The 16128-nt window shown below is 42.3% G+C and overlaps 1 protein-coding gene across 2 annotated transcripts; it reads left to right on the top strand.

Annotated features, from left to right (window-relative positions):
• Nucleotides 1–836: 836 nt before the first annotated feature.
• mipepb (mitochondrial intermediate peptidase b) lies at nucleotides 837–15783 on the top strand. Of its 2 annotated transcripts, none has more exons than XR_008753691.1 (19): nucleotides 837–1516; nucleotides 1767–1940; nucleotides 2052–2140; nucleotides 2250–2336; nucleotides 2586–2649; nucleotides 2834–3016; nucleotides 3182–3338; nucleotides 3481–3529; nucleotides 3658–3718; nucleotides 3833–3885; nucleotides 4628–4781; nucleotides 4962–5039; nucleotides 5132–5336; nucleotides 5619–5728; nucleotides 6214–6288; nucleotides 6364–6480; nucleotides 8003–8124; nucleotides 9908–10487; nucleotides 15435–15460. XR_008753691.1 is itself a non-coding variant. In XM_055872386.1 (19 exons), exons 1-19 carry the CDS (start codon nucleotides 1379–1381, stop codon nucleotides 15530–15532), a joined length of 2088 nt encoding a protein of 695 aa, XP_055728361.1. In that variant the 5' UTR covers nucleotides 838–1378; the 3' UTR covers nucleotides 15533–15783. The 2 variants fall into 2 exon arrangements, 1 of the variants encoding a protein (XP_055728361.1); XM_055872386.1 differs by having other exon boundaries at nucleotides 838–1516; nucleotides 10414–10487; nucleotides 15435–15783.
• The last annotated feature ends 345 nt before the right edge of the window (nucleotides 15784–16128 follow it).

The following is a 16128-nucleotide window of genomic DNA, read 5'->3' as shown; positions in this document are numbered from 1 at the left end:
CGATTCTGTTGGACCAAACCTCAAATGTAATTAGCGAGTTGAAACCGTTTGTCAGAGAGGGAGAAGTAATCTCTCATCTTTGTTGTTGAGAGTGGTTGGAATTGGGTGAAAGAGGCAAAGCGACAGACTTTGGCGTGGTTTCACTCTCGCCAAAATCTGTCAAAAATAACCCCAAAGCGTTTCTATGCATTTATTTTGAACCTAAGCTTGTCGCCTGCCTTCCCAACTTTGGGATAACGACTCCCATTGTTAGGGCGGAGACGTGAGCATCTCGTTATTATATACAGATCTCTGGTGTAAATGGGAAGGTGGGTTTCCAGGGTTAGAGTAGTGCAGAAGTTGTCATATGCTGAGGCAGTGAAGAAAGTAGAGGAAGATGGGTCAAGGTGGGGTAACCTGAGAGTAGTGGTGTGAGTAGTAGATCTGTACCAGTACAGAGGGATAGGCCAACAAGTGATATGTTTCAGTGAGATTGGATTTTTAGCAATGGTTATCAACTGTACTGCTGGGATGGAACGTAAGTCATAGAAAATTGAAGTTGTGGTGGCAGCTGCAGAGAGGTATTTGGATGTGCGAGACTTGACATCAGAAGTTACAGGGTGTGTTAAGTGGTGGTGTTCCATCCTTTCAGGTTGTTGGCCTGAAGTAGGACTAAATAGATTTAAATAGTGGAGTAGGGTGGTGTTTTTTTGTGAGTGTAGTGTTAGATGGTAGGGTATTTGTAAAAAAATAAAATAATAATAATTAACCAAAGTATAATGGAGTTGTACTCCAGTCTAGTAGGTTGCGGTAATGAAATAATTATTGGATGCCAACCGTCGTTAAACCACATCGAAGAAGAAATAAGAAGGCGCACATCGCAGAAGAAGCGACGAGACCAAAAAGACAACATGAGAGCAAGCGGACATAAACGCTCATAACGAAAAATACAAAAAAACTAAATTATGTGGTACATGCATTTGGAATATCGCTCAAAAACTTACATTTGAAATAATCGATTTCATTCGATATATTGCGCCGCCCTATGGATAGGGTCTAGTCGCGAAAGTGCAGACACGAAACATCGGAACCATTTTGAGAATTGTAAACATTCGTCATTCATGCTTGGCAGTGCTCGTTTTAGCTCAATTCTCAATGGCAGTGGTGGGCTACTAGCTAGTTAACCGAATAATTATAGAGAGATAGTGACATAAAGACTAATTTAAAATCCAATACTTTTTTGGTATAAGGAAAGTATCAGCATGATGCAAAGCAAAAGCTAAAAACGTGCTTGCTTATCATAGAGATAATCATTTAGCGCGAGCCAAGTTACTCCCCACGGAATTTCTTCTTTGACCGACCTTTCTTTTTCTTTCCACAACAATTAGTTGAAGTTGTTATGATGTTGGCGTGTCAACGATTTGTGAGTGTTGTGAGGAACTCAAGGACACTATCACGACATGTCACTACTTGGTCTCCGGTTGGAGCAGCATTCAATGCCCAGCAGACGAAAGTTGATTTGTTTCAGAAGAACGTGGTGAGTCAGCTAACGTTAGCGGTTTGTTTGCGGACCCCCATAATACCAGAGAAGAGGTTAACTAGCGGCATAAAATCACAACCTATATTCAATTTCCTCATTGTCAACATCACCCTTAATTGTATTTACTAGAAAATACTTGCTCTTTTATAAATGTGTCAGTTGGGGTTGTTGTAATGCTCAGCCTCGAAAACCAAGAGTTGGCCAAACAGACTTTTGACATGGCATTGTACGTGCTATATTTGCACAGGGATTATTCGGGGTTCCAGGGTTGAGTACTCCGGCTGGTTTCGAGGTGGCTCAGCAACGAGCGCTCAGGGAAACAGAACAGTTGGTAGAAACAGCCTGCAATAACCCACCAGGCGCCCTGACCGTGGAGACCTTCGATCAACTTTCTGACAGCCTTTGCAAAGTGGCAGATTTGGTAATGGCTCACAGTCACACTCAGAGATCATTGGCATCATTGTTGTTGTCAAGCCAAACTTCTCCCTGTTGAATATGATACACCCTTGATGTTGTATTTCTTATCTTGCAGGCAGATTTTGTCAAAGTTGGCCATCCAGACCCTGCCTTTCGGGATGCTGCTGAGAAGGCATGCATAAACATTGGCACAGTAGTAGAAAGGTATGAACCCTCTTCCGTAGTTTCTCTAGTAAAGTATTACATGATGTCAAGCAAAACACTTTTTTAATACATTCTTTCTTTGATGTTTTCTCTTTTTTTGCCCTGATAGGCTGAACACTAATGTTGAACTGTGTAGGAGTCTCAAGAACCTACTAGATAACAAAGAGGTTCTGGATTCTTTGGACCCAGATACAAGGCATGTACTATTATCTTCTCTTTATTTTCAGTTCAATCATTTATTTATCTTCTTGTTTGTACGATGAGTAGCAGTGCATTTTGTCTTTTGCCTGACGACTCAAACTGAATTCTTCCGCTGCTCAATGTTTGCTACATATTTCATTGCAGAGAATAAACTAATGTCCGTGGGCGTAGTGTTTGGCCGGAGCAAGGAGGTTGGGTAGACAGGCAATCTTGTTTTACTGATATTTCGCAATACATTTTGCAGGAGAGTAGCAGAACTGTTCATGTTTGATTTTGAGATCAGTGGCATTCATCTGGATGAATCAAAGGTGAGTGATATAAATGACATTACTAGCCTATCACTTACACTTCATGGAATATATTTTTTAATCAATAATTGTCATGTACACATTGATTATTAGCCTACTAAGCCACATCCTCAGGGAAGTATAACCACAATGTGAGCTTAACCTAAACAGCACCTCTGTTTCAATGTATGAATCTTTTTCAAAGAGAGGGAAGGCGGTGAGCCTCAATGTCAACCTGCTGGATCTGAACAATGAATTTCTAAATGGCACCCACCTGCCCAATAGGATAGAGAAGACGGCCCTGCCAGAACACATCCGACACTGCTTCTCCATAGACGGCAACTCCATCCAGATTGGAGGTCTCCATGCAGATTCTCCTGATGAACTGGTGTGTGTGTGTGTGTGTGTGTGTGTGTGTGTGTGTGTGTGTGTAATTTATCTATACATAATTAGTGGTCTTCCAGCTACTGTCCCATGGTAGGAAATTATATTTGGCATGTTGGTTTACTGTGCAGTAGCCTATAGATATTATATGCTTGTCCTTTTCTCTTAGGTGCGGGAGGCTGCTTATAAAATCTTTCTCTTCCCGAATTCAAGTCTGCTGCTTTGTCTGGATGACCTGTTGACTTGTAGGAATGAGCTAGCCAAATTAGTGGGCTATGAATCTTTTGCACACAGGGCTTTAAATGGAACTATGGCCAAGACTCCAGGTAAAGTACTCTGGCTGTTTACCTCATTTCTTTGTGCTCTGCTGCTTGGAAGAAATATTTAATTGATTTTATGATTCTTCAAACAGAGAAGTGTGTACTATGCTGTGTTGACCAGTGTGTTTAGTATGTTTTTGTTTTGCAGAGACTGTCATGAAATTCCTTGAATTGCTGACAGACAAACTCTCGGACAGGTATGGTAGGAGTCAGTGAGCCAGACACTGGCATGAACCCTGTACAACACATCAATGTTTTGCCCATCTCAAACATACTGTAAGTGTAGCACATGCTCACACATTAATGTCCCTATTCCTCAATCCAGAACTGCCAAAGATTTTAAGCTGATGAGGGATATGAAGATAAAAATGAACTCAAGAAGTACCGTGAGTCATCTTATAAATGCGTTTAAGTAGCTCTCATGGTTCTGACATCCATGTGTAGGAGATCATGACAATCCTTCTGCTGTTTGATGTTTCAATGGGTTTTTTTTATCTAAGGAACTCATGCCATGGGACCACTCCTACTTCAGCAGCGCTGTGCGGGCAGAGAGGTAAGATACCTATACAAAGGTATACAGTACTGTAAACCTATGTATATATTCTAAGTGGAAATAATATAACTTGTCAACAAGGAATCGATGGGAATCTCCTAAAGAAACTATTGAAAGGTTGACGGGAGTACCTGAGCTTTATTTTCTACTAAAAGGCCTCTAGAGGGGGCTTGTGTATTGCTTAACATTATTCGGGAAACGGTCTGTAATAACATTTTATTTTTTATTTTTTTTTAACCGTTATTTTACCAGGTAAGTTGTCTGAGAACACGTTCTCATTTGCAGCAACGACCTGGGGAATAGTTACAGGGGAGAGGAGGGGGATGAATGAGCCAATTGTAAACTGGGGATTATTAGGTGACCATGATGGTTTGAGGGCCAGATTGGGAATTTAGTCAGGACACCGGGGTTAACACCCCTACTCTTATGATAAGTGCCATGGGATTTTTAATGACCTCAGAGAGTCAGGACACCCGTTTAACGTCCCATCCGAAAGACGGCACCCTACACAGGGCAGTGTCCCCAATCACTGCCCTGGGGCATTGGGATATTTTTTAGACCAGAGGAAAGAGTGCCTCCTACTGGCCCTCCAACACCACTTCCAGCAGCATCTGGTCTCCCATCCAGGGACTGACCAGGACCAACCCTGCTTAGCTTCAGAAGCAAGCCAGCAGTGGTATGCAGGGTGGTATGCTGCTGGCGACATAGCCTTACGAGTGTCTGTGTATGTTTGTGTGTGCAGGTATAAGATCGATCCCAGTCTGTACAGTCCTTACTTCTCCTTAGGGGCCTGCATGGAGGGCCTCAACATGCTGTTCAGCCAGCTGCTGGGAGTCTCCTTCCAGAATGAACAGCCCATGGCAGGAGAGGTGTGGAGTGAAGAAGTCCGCAAGCTGGTGAGAGAACAGTATCTGTCTGTATGACACTCAACACCAATTTGTGGGGGCTCCTTTGAGTGAACCAGCAGAAAATGTAATAGTTGCTGCTTGGCTTTTTGTCATTTTATGGCCCATCGTTTCTGTTGGAGATGTATTTTATTTTAAGCAGTTCTAAATGTCAGTTGGTTCTCTTAACAGGCTGTTGTCCATGAGACCGAGGGTCTTCTGGGATACATCTACTGTGACTTCTTCCGAAGGCCTGACAAACCACACCAGGTAAGACAAGCTGCTGCAGAAATACTGCCTAAATCCTCTGCGAAAGTAAGATACCAATGCTGATCATATCAAGGCTTTCTCTGTGCTCCCAGGATTGCCACTTCACCATCCAAGGGGGGCGTCTTAAGAAGGATGGGGAGTACCAACATCCTGTTGTGGTGCTGATGCTGAGCCTGCCCCCTCCCACACGTAGCACCCCGACACTGCTCAACCCCGGCATGATGGAGAACCTGTTCCACGAGATGGGCCACGCCATGCATTCCATGCTGGGACGCACGCGTTACCAACATGTCACAGGTAACCTGAGTCCAGGCCAGAGCCCACTGCTTTAGGAGGGATTTCCCCTGTCCCTCATTATTGCATTGCAAATGTTGCGCATTTGCTTAGCAGACACATTTATTTGCTTAGCAGACACATTTAGTGAACTACCATATGATTAATAGGCCTACAGTCTTGTGTTTGTATGACCTACGATACAGTGCTAGCATGACATGCTATCGCGAAAATATTTTATGACATAGTACAGTTGGTAAACAATCTGTTTTGTGAGAGACTCATCTTCTGACTGGTCTTTTTCAGGAACTAGATGCTCCACTGACTTTGCTGAAGTCCCCTCCATCCTCATGGAGTTCTTTGCCACAGACTATCGGGTGGTAAATCAGTTTGCACGGCACTATCAGACCGGACAGGTGGGCAGCACAAGTTCATACTTGTCCTCTGTAACTTTCCCTCACACACAACACAGTCATTCTTAAGATTATGTCATCTATATGGAGTAGCAGTAGTTCTTGAGCTGTTTGTCTACTGCTGTGGTCCACAGATACAGTAGTGTCCGAAGCTGTCCTATCAGACTGTCTGTTATAATAATGTAGACTTTGGCAGCCCTTCTTTTTCCCCTTTGGTATGATAATAGTTCTGAGACGCATCACTAGCTCTGCATAAGCTCTGAACCAAATGCTCTCGGCTGCACTTGAACACACGTTGGTTTTGTGTGAAGTCTTTTGTCATGATTTTGAATCAGAATGAAAGTCTGTTGATTAGACAGACTACAAACAGTCAAGCTAATTGCAAACTTTATTTAGCCAAATACTGAAGATAGCAGAGGTTCACGACACAGAAGACTCGATAGATGGGTGTGTTTTGTTTTTCTCAGAAATATTTTGTTCTATTTCAGCCCCTGCCCAAGAGCATGGTCTCTCGCCTTTGTGAATCCAAGAGAATCTGTGGGGCTGCCGACACTCAGCTTCAGGTATAGCCACAGTGGCAGTTTGTGTCGTTTCAGTACTTATTAAATAAAATGATTGGCGTGTTTATTTTTTCACAGGTTTTTTATGCTGCTTTGGATCAAGTGTATCATGGCAAGCCACAAAATCAGTCAACGACAGACATTCTAAAAAAGATGCAAGAGAAATTCTATGGACTACCTTACGTTCCAAATACTGTAAGTGCCTAGATATCTTACTCTTATAGCACTGAAACTGTGGACGATGTACTGATCTGTGAATGTCAGATCCTTTGGGGGTAAATAGTAATTAGACTATTCTCTGTACTGGATATAAACCATCTGGTTTGTACCCCCCTTACTGTGTGAGAGAGAATTTCTATCCACAGAGAAACATAAAACAGAATAGAACAACCCAGAGACTATTTCTTCTCAACTGTAATTACAGTTGTGGGGAAAATTTGGACAATAATGATTTTCTCCCTGAATTGGCTTACCACCACAGCTAACCAATATCTACTCCGTGAGTCCTTTTTCTAGTAATTTTACATTAGTTTGTTGCCAAATAACAGAGCTCAGTTTTTCCCTTGGGTATGATAAAAGTAGTTTCCCAAATGTGAAAAGACCAATTTATGTCGGAATGAAAAATTATGCTGTACTTCTGACTGTTTCTGATACTTTTTTTATTTACAGTTGCAAAATGTGGTGTTTTAATTTCAGGTGCAATTTACATTAGTGCCTGGCCATACAAACCAAACTGCATTTGTTGACTGCAGTGATCATATGGAGCCACTTTCACCCCAGTCTTAGTTTAGAACATGTTTGGAACTGTGACACTCAGCAAGTCTTTTGATAGGTCCTTGTCTGTCATTGACCGTGAGAAGCAAAGGGGAGGGTTCCCACTGGATTTGGATTATAACAAGTCACCACACAGACAGCCGAGCTCTTATCATTAAAATAAGACTGTGTAGGAGTTAGAAACAACTGGCCAGAGAGAGAGAATACACAGAAGCAGCATCATTCCGAAGAGAAGATAGGTACTGCACGTCTCACTTATGTTCTGTAGCCAATTTAGTCATCTTCTATAAGGTGGGTGGCACGTGGGAGAGAGGTTTGAACAAATATTTTCAGATTGACAATGTTGCTTTAATACAAAATATATTCAATCGAAAATATGGAAGTGTCTTTCAGTGCTGGGGTTAATTCCACAAATGCAATTCAAATTAAATACCCTCCCTGTAAATTCCATTTAATTCAATTTAAATTCCAGTTCAGTTTTTGAATTAAGAGGTAATTCAATTCCTCTCAATTACAATGTTATATAAATTCCAATAATACAATTCCCAATTCAATATTATCCCCAACAATTCAACAAATTCAAATTGAATTCAATTCCCTCAGGATTTCAGGCTGATCATGTCACTCACTGTTCAGACAGCCTAGCTATACTGGAAATATATAAATACAAGTTGAAATGATTTAAAACAAATCCTATACTAACTACATGAATTCCATTCACTGGAATTTAATTGGAATTCAATATTTGAACATTTCCCAAAGATAAAAACAATAACATTAATTCCAAAACTTGAAGATTGTTGAAATTCGAATTGAAGTCAATGTAAATTCTCTACTTAATGTGTGAATTCAAGAATTGAATTGGAATTTCAAATTCAAATGGAATTGACCCCAACCCTGGTGTCTTTAGATAAAGATGGGTAACTGGTATTCTTGTCCCTAGGCCTGGCAGCTGAGATTCAGCCACCTCATTGGGTACGGTGCTAAGTACTACTCATACCTCATGTCGCGTGCCATAGCCTCCATGGTGTGGAGGCAGTGCTTTCAAAAAGACCCCTTCAACAGGTGAGAGAAACTCACCTGACCTGACCCATGTTGTAAATGCAGATGTTTTATCTTCTCAAAAGTTATTTTGTCTGCCATGTGAAGTCTCTAACCTTTATTTAACCATGTAGGTCAGTTGAGAACAAGTTTTCATTTACAACTGCGACCTGGCCAAGATAAAGCAAAGCAGTGCGACACAAATAACACAGAGTTACACATGGCATAAACAAACGTGCAGTCAGTAACACAATAGAAAAATCTATATACAGTGTTTGCAAATGTAGTAAGATTAGGGAGGTAAGGCAATAAATAGGACATGGTGGCGAAATAATTACATTTTATCAATTAAACACTGGAGTGATAGATGTGCAGAGATACTGGGGTACAATTAATTTTACAATTAATTCCAGTAATTGGCAGCAGAGAACTGGAAGGAAAGGCAGCCAATGGGAGAGTTAGCTTTGGGGATGACCAGCGAAATATACCTGCTGGAGTGTGTGCTACGAGTGGGTGCTGCTATTTTTTACATTTACATTTTAGTCATTTAGCAGACGCTCTTATCCAGAGCGACTTACAGTAGAGTGCATACATTTTTATTACATTTTTTTTTTTTTTTTTTACATACTGAGACAAGGATATCCCTACCGGCCAAACCCTCCCTAACCCGGACGACGCTATGCCAATTGTGCGTCGCCCCATGGACCTCCCGGTTGCGGCCGGCTGCGACAGAGCCTGGACACGAACCCAGCCCAGCCTGGGCGCAAACCCAAAGACTCTGGTGGCACAGCTAGCACTGCGATGCAGTGCCCTAGAACACTGCCCCACCCGGGAGGTCGGGTTAGGTCGGCTTACTGCTATGATGACCAGTAAGCTGAGATAAGGCAGGGCTTTACTTAGCAAAGACTTATAGATGACCTGGAGCCAGTGGGTTTGGTGACGAATATGAAGCGAGGGCCAGCCAACGAGAGCATACAGGTCGAAGTGATGGGTAGTATATGGGGCTTTGGTGACAAAACGGATGGCACTGTGATAGACTACATCCAATTTGTTGAGTAGAGTCTTGGAGGCTATTTTGTAAATGACATCGCCGAAGTAAAGGATCGGTAAGATAGTCAGTTTTACTAGGGTATTTTTGGTAGCATGAGTGAAGGAGGCTTTGTTGCGAAATAGGAAGCCGATTCTAGATTTCATTTTGGATTGGAGATGCTTAATGTGAGTCTGGAAGGAGAGTTTACAGTCTAACCAGACACCTAGGTATTTGTAGTTGTCCACATATTCTAAGTCAGAACCGTCCAGAGTAGTGATGCTAGACGGGCGGGCGAGTGCGGGCAGCGATCGGTTGAAGAGCATGCATTTAGTTTTACTTGCATTTAAGAGCATTTGGAGGCCATGGAAGGAGTGTTGTAATGCATTGAAGCTCGTCTGGAGTTTTGTTAACACAGTGTCCAAAGAAGGGCCAGAAGTATACAGAATGGTGTCGTCTGCCTAGAGGTAGATCAGAGAATCACCAGCAGCAAGAGCAACATCATTGATGTATACAGAGAAAAGAGTCGGCCCGAGAATTGAACCCTGCGGCACCCCCATAGACTTCCAGAGGTCCGGACAACAGGCCCTCCGATTTGACACACTGAACTCTATCAGAGAAGTAGTTTGTGAACCAGGCGAGGCAGTCATTTGAGAAACCAAGGCTGTTGAGTCTGCCGATTAGAATGCGGTGATTGACAGAGTTGAAAGCCTTGGCCAGGTCGATGAAGCCGGCTGCACAGTATTGTCTTTTATCGATGGCGGTTATGATATCGTTTAGGGTCTTGAAGGTGGCTGAGGTGCACAGATGACCAGCTCGGAAACCAGAATGCATAGCGGAGAAGGTACGGTGGGATTTGAAATGGTCGGTGATCTGTTTGTTAACTTGGCTTTTGAAGATTTTACTTTAGGGAAATCTCTACTAGCTGGGTTTACTCACACTAGTCTGAACATGACAGGGACAGAAAAATGACCACACACCCACATCACAGATATCACTGTGACATCAGGGGATTTGTGTTTAGAAATGGAGTATTGTTTTACCTGGGGTGTTATGTTTTCTCAGAGCTGTTTTTTTTCTCTCTGCTCTTTGTGTCTCTGTCATGGGGGCTTGTAGAGTGGCAGACTACAGTCAGTGGCAGTGAAAGCACAGCTCAACCCACAGGAAAACCAAGCCAGTACAGTATTCAGACATATCCTTATCTGTCTGACATAAACCCCAATCCTATCTCTCTCTACCTCTCTGTCTCTGCCTATTCACCCCTTCTGTTTAATGTCCCCACACAGGGACATGGGAGAGCGATATCGAAGGGAGATGCTAGCTCATGGAGGTAGTAAGGAGCCCATGCTTATGGTGCAAGGTAAGGAGCTCACACGCAGTCACTATTTTTCTTGGACGCTACCTTCCTCCCTTTCTTTAGGGTTCTTGCACTCTTTTTCTCCTATTAGGTCCTTCTCCAGGTCACCAGTCCTGTATGTATAGTACAGTGCCTTCAGAAAATATTCACTTTTTCCACTTTTTTTGTGTTATAGCCTGAATTTGAAAATGATTAAATGTTGTTGTTTTTTTTGTCACTGGCCAACAACACACACTATCCCATAATGTCAAAGTGGAATTATGTTTTTCGAAATGTTAATAAATCAATTAAAAAGCTGACATGTCTTGAGTCAATAAGTATTCAACCCTTTTGTTATGGCAAGCATAAATATGTTAAGGAGTAAAAACAAGTCACATGCAATAATAGTACTTAACATGATTTTTGAATGACTACCTCATGTCTGTACCCCACACATACAATTATCTGTAAGGTTCCTCAGTCGAACACTGAATTTCAAACACGGACCACAAAGACCAGGGAGGTTTTCTAATGCCTCGCGAAGAAGGGCACCTATTGGTTGATGGGGGAAAAAATTAAAAAGCAGACATTGAATATCCCTTTGAACATGGTGAAGTTATTAATTACACTTTGGATGGTGTATCAAAACACCCAGTCACTACAAAGATACAGGTGTACTTCCTAACTCAATTGCCAAAGAGGAAGGAAACTGATCAGGGATTTCACCATGATGCCAATGTTGACTTTAAAACAGTTAGTTTAATGGCTGTGACAGGAGAACTGAGGATGGATGAACATTGTAGTTACTCCACAATAATAACCTAATTGACAGAGTGAAAAGAAGGAAGCTTGAAGAGAATACAAATATTCCAAAACATGCATCCTTTTTGCAACAAGGCACTAAAGTAATTCTGCAAGAAAATGTGGCAAAGCAACTACATTTTTGTCCTGAATACGAAGTGTTATGTTTGGATGAAAATCCAATACGAAGCATTACTGAGTACCACTTTCCATTTTTTTTTTAGCATATTATAGCATAGTGGTGGCTGCATCATGTTATTGGTATGCTTGTAATCGTTAAGGACTGTGGAGTTGTTCAGGATAAAGAAGAAACAGAATAGAGCTAAGCACAGGAAAAATCCTAGAGGAAAACCTGGTTCAGTCTGCTTTCTACCAGACTCTGGGAGATAAATTCACCTTTCAGCAAGACAAAAACCTAAAACACAAGGCCTAATCTACACAAGTTGATTACCAAGAAGACAGTGAATGTTGCTGAGTTAGTTTTTCCAAGTAGATTTAAGTAAAAACTATGGCAAGACCTGAAACAGTTTGTCTAGCTATGATCAACAACCAATTAGACAGAGCTTAAAGAATGTTTGGTAAGTGTTGCACAATTCAGGTGGGGATAGCTCTTAGAGACTTAGCCAGAAAGACTCACAGCTACAATCACTGCCAAAGGTGCTTCTATAAAGTATTGACTCAGATGTGAATACTTATGTAAATTAAATATTTCTGTATTTCATTTTCAATAAATTTGCTAACATTTCTAAAAACACGTTTTCACTTTGTCATTATGGGGTATTGTGTGTCGATGGGTGAGAATTTTTTTTATTTAATCCATTTTGGTTTCAGGCTGTAAAACAACAAAATGTGGAATAAGTCAAGGGAATAGAATACTTTCTGAAGGCACTGTATATTATCAACTTATATCATTTTGGCAAAGCCATCAATGCATAGTTTGTTTTGCTAGTGTATATGCCTGAGGCGCAGGCTTTGGCTACTTCAAACTCTTAATTATAGCTGTGTGATGATGGCAGTTGCTTTGCTTTTCCCTGGGTTTGGAAACGGGTAAGGGCTGCTACTATGCATCATGGCTCTCTGATGCCTCCCAGGTTATCCTGAAACCACCATAAATCTCAAGACAGGAAGCTTTATTTGTGTTTAAAGGAAAGATTCACCCATTCCCCAGGAATAGATCGAATCAAATGTTATTTGTTACATACACCAAATACAACAGGTGTAGACCTTACAGTGAAATGCTTACTTTCAAGCCCTTAACCAACAATGCAGTTTTAAGAAAATACACACAAAAAAACGTAAGAGAATAACATGATTAAAGAGGAGCAGTAAATGACAATAGCGGGGCTATATACAGGGGCACCGGTGTCGAGGTAATTGAGGTAATATGTACATGTAGGTAGAGTTATTAAAGTGACTATGCCTAGATAATAACAAAGTAGCAGCAGCGTCCTGGGCGGGAGGCACTGCATAGATAATAGAGTAGCAGCAGTGTATGGGGGGGGGAGCAATGCATTTAGTCTGGGTAAACATTTTATTAGCTGTTCAGGAGTCTTATGGCTCGGGGTAGAAGCTATTTACGGGCCTCTTGGACATAGACTTGGCGCTCCGGTACTGCTTTCTGTGCGGTAGCAGAGAGAACAGTCTATGGCTAGGGTGGCTGGAGTCTGACAATTTTTAGGGCCTTTCTCTGACACCGCCTGGTATAGAGGTCCTGGATGGCAGGAAGCTTGGCCACGGTGATGTACTGGGCCGTACGCACTACCCTCTGGAGTGCATTGCGTTCGGAGGCCGAGCAGTTGCCATACCAGGCAGTGATGCAACCCGTCAGGATGCTCTCAATGGTGCAGCTGTAATACCTTTTGAGGATCCGAGACCCATGCCAAATCTTTTCTGTCTCCAGAGGGAGGTGTTTAGTCCCAGAGTCCTTAGCTTATTGATGAGCTTTGAGGGCACTATGGTGTTGAACGCTCAGCTGTAGTCAATGAATAGCGTTCTCAGATAGGTCTTCCTTTTGTCCAGGTGGGAAAGGGCAGTGTGGAGTGCAATACAGATTGCGTTATCTGTGGATCTGTTGGTGCTGTATGCAAATTGGAGTGGGCCTAGGGTTTCTGGGATAATGGTGTTGATGTGAGGCATGACCAGCCTTTCAAAGCATTTCATGGCTACAGACGTGAGTGCTACGGGTCGGAAGTCATTTAGGCAGGTTACCTTAGTGTTCTTGGGCACAGGGACTATGGTGGTCTGCTTGAAACATGTTGGTATTACAGACTCTGACAGGGAGAGGTTGAACATGTCAGTGAAGACACTTGCCAGTTGGTCAGTGCATGCTTGGAGTACACGTTCTGGTAATCCGTCTGGCCCTGCAGCCTTGTAAATGTTGACCTGTTTCAAGGTGTTGTTCACATCGGCTGCGGTGAGCGTGATCACACAATTGTCCGGAACAGCTGATGCTCTCATGCATGTTTTAGTGTTACTTGCCTCGAAGCGAGCATATAAGTTATTTAGCTTGTCTAGTATTCTCGTGTCACTGGGCAGCTCTCGGCTGTGCTTCCCTTTGTAGTCTGGAATGGTTTGCAGGCTCTGCCACATCCGATGAGCGTCGGAGCCGGTGTAGTACGATTCGATCTTAGTCCTCCATTTAATGCTTTGATGGTTCGACGGAGGACATAGCGGGATTGGTGGTTCGTCGGAGGGCATAGCGGGATTTCTTATCATCTTCTGGGTTAGAGACCCACTCCTTGAAAGCGGCAGCTCTACCCTTTAGCTCAGTGTGAATGTTGCCTGTAATACATGGCTTCTGGTTGGGTTTATGTACGTACAGTCACTGTGGGGACGACGTCCTCGGTGCACTTATTGATAAAGCCAGTGACTGATGTGGTGTATTCCTCAATGCCATTGGAAAAATCCTGGAACATATTCCAGTCTGTGCTAGCAAAACAGTCCAGCATCTGCTTCATCTGACCATTTTTTTTATAGACCGAGTCACTGATGCTTCCTGCTTTAGTTTTTGCATGTAAGCAGGAATCAAGAGGATAGAATTATGGTCAGATTTGCCAAATGGAGGGCGAGGGAGAGCTTTGTACGTGTCTCTGTGTGTGGGGTAAAGGTGGTCTAGAGTGTTTTTCCCTCTGGTTGCACTTTTAACATGCTGATATAACATGCTGAATAATGGGGATCTGGGCCTGGTTGGGTTTCTGTATTATATCCCTCCCATCTGACTCATTGAAGAAGAACTCTTCGTCGCAGTTCTGATGTCCAGAAGCTCTTTTCGGTCATAAGAGATGGTAGCAGCAACATTATATACAAAACAAGTTACGAACAACGCAAAAAAAAAAAAAAAAAAAAAAAATTGTATGGTTGGTTAAGAGCCGATAAGATGGCAGCCTCCCCCTCCGGCGCCATCATGGACCATTGCTCAGAAATGCACAAAAACGAGAACGTTCAAAATGGGTGAATATTTCCTTTAATTTGTACACTTAATTCAAAGCCCTATTTATGGTGATACTTTGTGGAAACTCTCCAGATAGATTTTTACATCCATTTAGCAAATGTTGAAACTAGATGTTATTCCATCCACACACCCAAAAAGCTAAACCCACTCTCATTAACATTCCCTGGAGTCACTCAAAATTTTGGCACTGGCTCTTCTTTTTCATAGTCACAGTTGCAGTGGGGCTCCTGTAGTCTCAGTTGAAAGATGGGCTGACGTTCATGATTTGTCGGTATTTGAAGAAGATCAAATACATTAACCAATGGCATTACTCTCCCATAGGGCCAAAGTGAGGTGTATATGGCTTTCAATTTCAATTGCTGTGTTAACTCGATCAGGCTCTGAGAGTTGACATGCATCCCTGGTAATTAACCTCTTAGTAGCTGTCAATGTGACATGTGTACAGCCAAAGCTGAGTTGTTACAATACAGAACCAGCACAGATAATCAGCGGTGTATTGCAGGCCAATTTGACATGGACCTGGTTGGATCTAGTTTAATTTCTGTACATATGAATGAACTCAAACACAACGAATCCAGGTTAAAACAATAGCTCAATAGATAGAGCACTACAAATAAAATATTGAGATTTTCTTTCCCCCAGACAAGTTTCAAATTTGTCATTGAAGTCCTTTATCTAAATCTGTCCCCCTCTCTCCTGGCCTGTTCCATGGTTTGCAGGCATGCTTCAGAGCTCCCCTACCGTTGAAGAATTAGTGGACGCTCTAGTAGCTGACCTGGACACAGACTCAGTAACCTGCCGTGATGATTCCTCATGAGCAGATTGTACTTTTTTTTTTTTTACCTACTGGAAATGAACACTGGAAATTAGGGGCAGGACCCCTCCCCACTTACCTCATCCTACGCTTGGCGATGTTGAATTTTAAAATTGATATTACTCTGCAGTGGCCTGATGAGTATGAGGGAATTAAAATATGAAGTGTGTATAATATTGTATTTGACTTGTGATGCATCCTTGTCTCATTGTGAATTATGAACTCTTATAAAATCCCCATGTTGCCAGTGCCAACCCTATATTGTCCTGTCTATTGTTTTTATCATCTGAACAACTAGTGTTCTCTTACTTGGCTATTACTCTCTAACTCTATAGCTACAGGTTTCAGCTATTGAATGAATCACTCTTGAATGCTCTTTTTTTGTGAGAGAGACAGTCAGCAGCCTGATTAGTGAAACAAGTGAAAGAGCTGTGGGCCTGCCAGTGTTTTGACATAGAGAATAAGGGGACGGGGGATGTCTGAAGGGCTGCAGATAAATGACAGACTCACTAAAGCAATACGAGAGATAAGGCTCCGTGCTGGACTCTGGAAGAGCTCTGCTGTATTCTCTGGTTTTCCTTCATACTAACGACCACCAT

This window comes from Salvelinus fontinalis, chromosome 2 (genome assembly GCF_029448725.1).
Source record: "Salvelinus fontinalis isolate EN_2023a chromosome 2, ASM2944872v1, whole genome shotgun sequence".
NCBI classification, from domain to species: domain Eukaryota; kingdom Metazoa; phylum Chordata; class Actinopteri; order Salmoniformes; family Salmonidae; genus Salvelinus; species Salvelinus fontinalis.
Note: the sequence above shows the minus strand (reverse complement) of the source record. Positions and strands in the feature narration are given on the sequence as shown.